The sequence below is a fragment of the Plasmodium reichenowi genome, chromosome 10 (assembly GCF_001601855.1).
Source record: "Plasmodium reichenowi strain SY57 chromosome 10, whole genome shotgun sequence".
In the NCBI taxonomy this organism is placed as follows: domain Eukaryota; phylum Apicomplexa; class Aconoidasida; order Haemosporida; family Plasmodiidae; genus Plasmodium; species Plasmodium reichenowi.
This window is the reverse complement of record NC_033655.1, coordinates 833319-843107: the sequence shown is the minus strand read 5'-3', so window position 1 is coordinate 843107 and position 9789 is coordinate 833319. Positions and strand designations below refer to the sequence as shown.

At 19.1% G+C, this 9789-nt stretch overlaps 1 protein-coding gene across 1 annotated transcript; it reads left to right on the top strand.

The window, feature by feature from the left end:
- Positions 1 to 1619: 1619 nt before the first annotated feature.
- PRSY57_1021300 (putative membrane protein (10b antigen)) lies at positions 1620 to 8417 on the top strand (the record flags this gene model as incomplete). The annotated part of the gene is made up of 1 exon (XM_012907802.2): positions 1620 to 8417. The coding sequence occupies one exon, from the start codon at positions 1620 to 1622 to the stop codon at positions 8415 to 8417; it is 6798 nt and encodes a 2265-aa protein (XP_012763256.2).
- Positions 8418 to 9789: the final 1372 nt, after the last annotated feature.

Here is a 9789-nt window from a genome sequence, read left to right as displayed (position 1 = left end):
TATATGTACTATTATATATTTTTTTATGAGTTAAAAAAATATATATATATATAATCACAAACATATAAAAAGTATATATTTTTTTTAACGAAAAAAAAAAAAAAAAAAAAAAAAAAAAAAAAAAAAAAAAAAATATATAATAAAATAAAATAAAAAAAAATAAAAATTAAAAAAAAAAAAAAAAAAAACCTTAATTATATTTTATATAAAATGAAATTTATACATATAAATGAAATGTTATAATTAATGTTATATATTTATTAAGATATTATATCTTGTGTATATAATATAATGTGTATAAGATGTGAATATTATATTATAATTATGTTATATTATAAATATGATACATTCAAATATAATAAATATGATATTTAACCAATGTGATATATTAATAATAGAAATATATATATATATATATAAATATAATTAATGTTTGTCATATATAATAGAAAAATATATATAATATATATATAAATATAATTAAATGTTTGTCATATATATATAATATATTAAATGTTTGTAATATATATATATATTATAATATGTATACAGTTTATTATATTAAATATAAAAAAAAAAGAACTATTAATATAAGAAAATTGAAAAGTATATGATATATAATATTAATTGCCGTACTACAATATTTATGTGTGCCCATTTTATAATTTTATGAAAAATTATACTTACATAATATATATATATATATATATATATATATCTTAAAAAAAAATAAATAATAAAAATAAATATCAAATAAAAAAAAAAAAAATATATATATATAAGCAATATAAAAAAAAATTAAAAAAAATAATATAAAAATAAAATAAAAGCACAATAAGAATATATTAAAAATAAAAAAATATATATTTAAATTTTTACATTCTTTTCAAATAATCTGAATAAATAAAAAGAATATATTTATATATATTTATTATATATAAAATTGTGTAATATAAAAAAATAATTACATTTTATCCTCTTGTACAACAATATTTAAGTGTGTTCCTTTAAAAAATTTGAATTGTTTATATTTATTTGTTCGTAAACTGATAATAAATGTTTTATATTTATTATCATACTTGATTCTTTATTATATTTATAAACAATTTTGTTTTATTTATATAAAAAATTTTTTACTTGTAAAAATATACTTGTGAAAAGTATTTTACACACACATATATATATATATATATAATATATATACATATTTTTAAATAAGCATATAAATATTTTACATAGAACGTTTAAAATATTTTACATAAACATATAAATATTTTATATAGAACGTTTAAAATAATTTACGTAAATATGTAAATATTTTATTTAAACATTTAAATTTTCCACGCAAATATTTTAATTTTTTACTTACACATGTAAATATTTTGCATACACATGCAAATATTTTTTACATATCAATTTTTTTTTTTTTTTCTTTAATTTTTAAGTTACAAGAAATCAACTTATAAGTATACGTATCATCATATATATATATATATATATATATATATATATATATATTACGAGTGTATTTAGGTAACTTTTAATCACATTTAAATGTTACAAGAGAGATATCCATTGTTCCAATCGGTTGTGAAAAATAAAGTTTCTCTTTTCTGAAAATGACATTAGAGAAAAGTTTAGATCAAGAAAAAAACAAAACAGAAATAGAAATAGAAAATACTGGAAGTAAGAGTATACCTAATGATAGTAATGAAGGTGCGAATAATAAGGTAGATAAGAATGATGGAAATGAAAATGTAATGAAAAAAAATGAGGGCGATAAAAATAAGGTATATAATATTATACCAGATAATAGTAAGGTACATAATGGTACGGCTGATAATAATAAGATAAATAATAATAAAGTAGATAATAATAAAGGAGATAATAATAAAGGAGATAATAATAAAGGAGATAATAATAAAGGAGGTAATAACAAAGTAGATAATGATAAAGGAGATAATAATAAAGTAAATAATAACAAAGTAGATAATAATAAAGGAGATAATAACAAAGTAGATAATAATAAAGTAAATAATAACAAGTTAGTTAATAATAAGGTTTTTAATAATAAGTTTAATAATAATAATAATAATATAAAGAATAATAGAGATAACAATAAGCATACAACAAATAATCGTGCGGATTATAACAAAGTTGAAAATACACAAACACATATATCAAATAAATTCCAAGGAAATGAAAAGGGTTATAATATGAATTATATAAACAAGAAAGATGCAAATCAAGAAAAAGGATATAAAAATAATTATGAGAATAATAGGAGTTTATCTTATTTTTATTCCAAAAAAAACTACAATGAGCATTTTATGCCTGTGAATAATGTACCTTTTAAAAAGAGAGGTAGCGACCTATCTAATAACTCTAAAAAGGAAAGTGGAAATGATTACACAAATGATAACCAAATGAATAATCATATGAAAAATAACAACCAATTAAATAATAATACAAAAAATAATAACCAATTAAATAATACCACAAAAAATAATAACCAATTAAATAATAATACAAAAAATAACAACCAATCAAATAATAACATCAAAAATAATAACAAATTAAATAATACTACAAAAAATAAGAACCAATCAAATAATAACACAAAAAATAACAATCAAATTAATAAAAATTACAATAAGCATACCAAATTAAATGAACAAGTAGAACAAAGAGAAAAAAATGTGAATTTATCTTTAAAAAATAATGAAGAAAAACAAGTAGAAAATGTGAAAAATATAAATAAAAATAATTATTCGGGTTCTAAAAACGCATGGATTAAAAATGAAGGTACCAATAATATGAATAGAACATGTAAGAGTGGTATTGATAATGGTAATAAGAACAATAATAACAACATTAATAACACTAATCAGGATGATAATGATAATAATAATAATAATAATAATAATGATAATCATAATAATAATAATAATGATAATGATAATCATAATAATAATAGCGAAATTGTAAATAAGAAGAAAAATAAAAAGAAAAATAAAAAAAAAAAAAACCAAGTTAGTACAAATGCTTGGACAAATGACAAAAATAGTAATTTAGAACATATTATTAGGAATAATCAAAAGAAAGGTACTAACCCTAATACAGAGAATGATCATCATAATGAAAATGCAAGTATCACTACGGCCATTAGTATTAATTCGAATGTAACTCATACACAAACAAAAAAATATATAAATTATGGATCCACTAATCCAAAAGAACAAAAAAAAAGAGTACAAACAAACTCAAAAGTTAGTACAAATATGAAGGAAGATAACAAGACAAATATAGAAATAACCAATTGTAATAATGCAAATAAAAGTTATTCTACAAATAACAACCCATCCACAAATGACAACTTAAATAAAGGTAATGTGAAAAATAAAAAAAAAAGTAAAAAAAATAAGAACAACAATAATAATAGTAATAACAATAATAATAATAATAATAATAATAATAATAAAAATATTATTAATGAAAATAAGAAAGATATAAATGACAACAAAATTATTAAGAATAATAATAATAATAATAATAATAATCTTAATGTCACAAAGAAAAATAACACCATTAATATTAATAATACTATAATTGATAAGAATAATAATATAGAAAATAATTTTGCATTTGTCAATAATTTAAACGAGAATTTGGAACACAATTCTTTGAGACTCATAGGTAATAATTATCCCATGAATTTCGAAAATAACGAAATAAAAAAAAAAAACATTATAGCATCAAAAAATGTTCCCAATAAATATAATTATGATATGATCAACCAAGGAAATTTAAATTACATGTACAATCCATTAAATTATTATAATATGAACAAATTTTATGATATGCCATTTATCGATAATATTGCAAATAATTTAAATCCCATGTATTTTGACAATGATATGCAAAGAAATCATATGATGGAAAATATGATCAACTATCAAGGCATGTATAATATGAATAATATTTATAATACAAATAATAATATGGAACAAAATACCAATAATAATAATATGTATAACCATAATTCATATGCCAATTATAAACACGAACATTTACCATTGAATGTCTACGAAGGACAATTAGAGAAAAATAACGAATGGGGAAAAAATAAAATTAATAAAAAAAACAACCAAAGTGGTATGAACCAACAGAATGTTATGAACCAACAGAATGTTATGAACCAACAAAAAGTTATGAACTTCCCCAATAATATGAACCACCCCAATAATATGAATCAACCAAATTTAATAAATTACCAATACCCCATGAATCATGTACAACATATCAACCATCCTGATAATAGAAACAAAATGAATAATCCTAATATGCCTAATTACCCAAATGTCAACGTTTCTGCACCTGAAACAAAACAAGACACCAAAATAATTCCTAATAAAGAAAAGAAAAAAATTACAAATAATGAAGGAACAGTACTTCAACCGTTAAAAAATAATGTAGAGCATAATAAGGCGAATAATTTATTAACTTCTAAAAAACACAACACGAATGTAAATAATAAGAAAAAATCTAAGAATGTTCAACAAGAAACCCCCACAAAGCACCTTCCGAATGAGGAAGAAAATATGAAACAAGGAAAAACAAAAAACAGCAACAGCAACAACAATAATAATAATAATAATAATAATAATAATAATAATAATTTGGAGAGTATCACGAAAAACAAAAATAATTCACATTACATTTCAACAAATGTGGAAAATGAAAATTTAAATAAAAATGAACAAAAGGGAAAAATGAACAAAATGAAAACAAAGACACAACGTTTTAATAAAGAAGAACAAAATGAAACGAACAATTTTACAAATAATAATAAAAAGGGATCTAATCGTTATCAACAAAATAAAAAAGGACAATTTAAAAATTCTAATATGAACTACAACTCATGGATAAATAATCAGCAAGCAAATGATCAACACCATTTAAATACAAATGTAGATAAGGATAAAAATAAAGATTTTGAAGTGAATCATGAAATTCATAAGTTTATTGATTATTGTTTAAAAAATTATGGAAATAGAAATATAATGGATGTCTTAAATGAATTCTCATCATCAAATGGAATGAATGAAAATTTTGATGAATTGAAAAATATATTTCAAATACAATTAAATGAAGAAAATTTTAATGCCCTTGCAGCATTAGAAAATGAAGCTCAAACAAATAAATTTCATTTTATAAATGAAAAGAATATGAATGAAACCATAGAAAAGGGTATTGAGGAAATTTTTGAAGATACAAATAAGGATATAATTGAGGAATATGATAAATTTAAAAAAATGTTGAGTGAAAGCATGGACGAAAGTACAATGAGAAAAATACAAATAGAAAATAAAGAAATAAGTGACAATAAAGAAATAAGTGATAATAAAGAAGTAAGTGATAATAAAGAAATAAACGATAATAAAGAAATAAGTGATAATAAAGAAATAAACGATAATAAAGAAATAAACGATAATAAAGAAATAAGTGATAATAAAGAAATAAACGATAATAAAGAAATAAATGATAACAAAGATATAGACGATAATAAAGACAACAATGAAAAGATTGAAGAAAAGAAAGAACATGTTGAAAACAATACAAAAAATATGTTTGAAGAAAATAACAAAATCAATATAACCATACCCCCAGGTTTAAGTTTACCAGATATTAACAGAGCCTTATTGCATAGTGCTTATTTAGATAATATAACAGTAGTAAAAAAGTGTCTTGAAAAAAAAGCAGATATTAATTATTTAGACAAAATTGGAAGAAGTGCTTTACATTATGCTTGTGCAGGTGGATATTTTGATATTTGTGAATTGTTAATAAAAAATGGTGCAAAAGTAAATGTATCTGACTACAAAAATTGGACACCTTTACATATTGCAATTACAAAGATGCATAAAGATATAACTGAATTGTTATTAAAAAATGATGCAAATATACATGCTTTATTACCACATTCTTTATCACCTAATAGAGGAAAAACAACCGCTAGTATGGGTATCCATTTTGCTGCTATTAAAGGTAATAAAGAAATAACCAAATTATTATTACAATATGGAGCTAAAATTGATGACACAGATTTATCTAATAGAAGTGCTCTTCATTATGCTGTATATCGAAACAATTGTGATTATGTGAAATTTTTAATATATGAAGAAAAGGCAAATGTGAACATATTAGATATACACAATAGATTACCTATTCATTCAGCTTGTTTAGGAGGAGTATTAGAAAATGTAAAAATATTAGTGGAAAATAAAAGTTATGTTCACAAAAAAGATATATATAATATGAGTCCATTAGATATAGCACAAATTAAAAAATTTAAAGATATTAAAAATTATTTAACCAAATGTATGAATCAAAACTTTTCCCCCATTTCAAGTGATCATTTAAAAAAAAATGATGAAGAGAAAGAAAATGAAATAAAAAATATTGATGATTTTTCAAATGAAAAGAATAAAGGGAAACAAAAACAAAATATGAAAAATTATGAAAATATCAAAAAAGAAAATAAAGATATTATGTTAAATATGGATAAACAAAAAACCAATGATCTTGAAATGTTTAATGATAAATTTGAATTAAATGATGAGGATAAAACAATGGATCCTAAAGAATTTTATAATGACAATCAAATGATTAAAGATATGTTAACCACAACTATTAGTACAGTTTTGAATGAACGAAATAAAAATCAAATAAAACGAGTAGTAGATGCATTAGGTGTATATATATCCTTAAGTTTATTGGAAAAAACTATTTTGATTCAGAATTATGGAGGTATTGATATGGTTAACCAAAAAGGTAAAAGAAGTACGGGAGGTGTTTTCTTCTATTTAATAAAATATATGTACAAAAATGATATTATATCTAAATTTAAATATGATTACATTATCGAGGAAGAAAAGGAAAAAAAAAAAACATACAGGAAATTGAAAAAGAAATTATTACAAGATGAAGAAAATTTTAAAATTAATGAAACCTATGTTACCAAGAAAAATGAGGAAAATGGGTGTATAGAAGACAAACGTGTTGATGATGATAAGGAAGTAAAAGGAAATAATGTTGGAACACATACTACTTTATTGAGAAAGGGAAAAAAAAATTTTAAATTTATAGATGAAACGAAAAATAAGAACAAGTATAGCAACAACAATAATAATAATGAAAATAAAAATAATAATAATGAAAATAAAAAAAATAATAATGAAAATAAAAAAAATAATAATGAAAATAAAAAAAATAATAATGAAAATAAAAATAATAATAATAAAAATAAAAAAAATAATAATAAAAATAATAATAATAATAATAATAATAATAATAATAATAATAATAATAATGATAATCCCCAGGTGCATAATAAAAAAAATGAAAAAAAATCAGGATGCAATATCAAAACAAAAGAACAAAATAATAATAAGAACATTAATAATATGAAAAAACAAAACTTGAAAAATGAAATTCGAAATAATTCTCAAATGATAAAAGAGGATGAAAAAAAGAACTTAATAAAAAATGATAACAAAGTATTAAATTATGATAAAAATCTTTTACAAAACAATAATTGTAATATGAATATAAGAAATTATAATAATTCTTCTCAAAATTATAATAATGAATATTATAATGCCAGTATGGCAAATAATAATAATTATTATTATAATAGTAACCAATATAATGAACATAATTATAACCACAACAACAATTATAATGATAATAATTTTAATAACAATAACTACAATCTTAATAATTTTAATAATAATTATAATGAATTTATATCACAAAATCCAAGAAATGCACATATGTTTAATGGCCAAAATAATTACATTCCAATTGAACAATTAGCAGTAAATATACCAACGGATGATAAAAGTGTGAAAAAAAAAAAAAAAAAAAAAAAAAATAATAAAAATAGTACCCAAGTCATTATAGAAAATAATAAAAATAATGATACTACTTATATTTCCAAAGATAATGTTGAACCTTCATTTGTAAATAGAATGCAAGATTCTTATGGAAACTTCCACAATGTGCATGATATAGCACAACAGAAGAAACATTTTTATCAAATGAATACTGCTCCTACAACTAATAGTAATAATACTAATAATAATATAAATGGACTTGAAAACTTTAAATTAAATAATAACTATAACAAAGAAATGATGAATTATCAGAATAATGTTATGTCATCTTATTTAAATAATACAAGAAATAATGCATATGATTATATGTTACGCTCAAAAAACAATTTTCCGAATTATATGAATAATCCAAATATGTTCATGTTAAATGATTTAAATAAATATTATGGAAATAATAACCAAAAGTTCCCTTTAAATAATATGGAATATATGTATTATAACAATTATAGTAAATTGTGAATTGTATGAGCGTATACAAGATTAAAGGGGTTTTCGAATTTCATATATATATGTGTCTTAAATATACATATATATATATAAATATTTATCTATACAAAAATATATTTTTATATATTAATATGATTGTATATTTTTTTTATTGTTATTTTAATTTAAATTTTTTTTTTTTTTTTTTTTTTTTTATATTAAAATATATAAGTATATATATATATATATATATATAATAGCTAGATAGTTTTTTTTTTTTTTTTTATTTATTTTTATTTTTATTTTTTTGATATTAAAGCTTCATATTTTCTTTTAAGAAGCCCACAAGAGAATTTATATTTTTGTATGATTTAAGTTTTAATTTTAATATTTCCCATACACGTTGTACAATGTACAGAAAGTATACATAATATTTATATGTGTGTATTTTTCCCTTTAAGCGATAACATTATATATATATATATATATGTATATAATAAAAACTTAGAAGAAAAAAAAAAAGAATAAAGTAAAAAAATATATATATTACATATGTATATTTTGTACGTATTTATTTACATGATTGTATTTAAATAAATAAATTTAAGTATATATATATATATATATATATATATATATATATATATATATGTGTATTTTTTTTTTTTTTTTTTTTTTTTTTTGTCTTTTATTATCATTAAAATTACATGAACAGTTCATAAAAAAAAAAAAAAAAGATCAATAAGAATTATTTATAATAAAAAAATATATAAATTATATGAAATGTTTCAATTCTTATGTACAATCATTTATGTATTAATTCATATTCTATACCAAAGACAAAAAGCTTGAAAATATTAAGAAAAAGAAAAATTATATATATTATATAATATATTAAAACCTAGTGCATTTGCACATATTTCAATTTTAAATTCACAAAAAATATTATATGATATTGGAAATAAAGCCACATATAATTCTTGTACTTGTCTAAAGGTTGTAAATATAAAATACACATAAAAAAAAATTATATACATAAATATATGTATATATATGTATATATATGTATTATATATATATATATATAAATATAATATAATTATTTTTTACACATAATGTATACATTTTATTATATGTATACAAATTGGCTATTTGATAGTTTACTAAAAATATATTGATATTATATATATATATATATCATGATAATATAAAAACCAAGAAGGATTTACATATATATATATAATCAAAATTATCACATATATTTAATTTTTCCTTGTGATTTTTTTCGTTTTTTTGTTTAAAAAAGTTGCAATATTTTAGCACTGAATAAATGAAATGAAAAAAAAAATTAATCAAAAATAAGAAAAATAAAATAAATTTACTTTTTTTCAAAAAAAAAAAATAA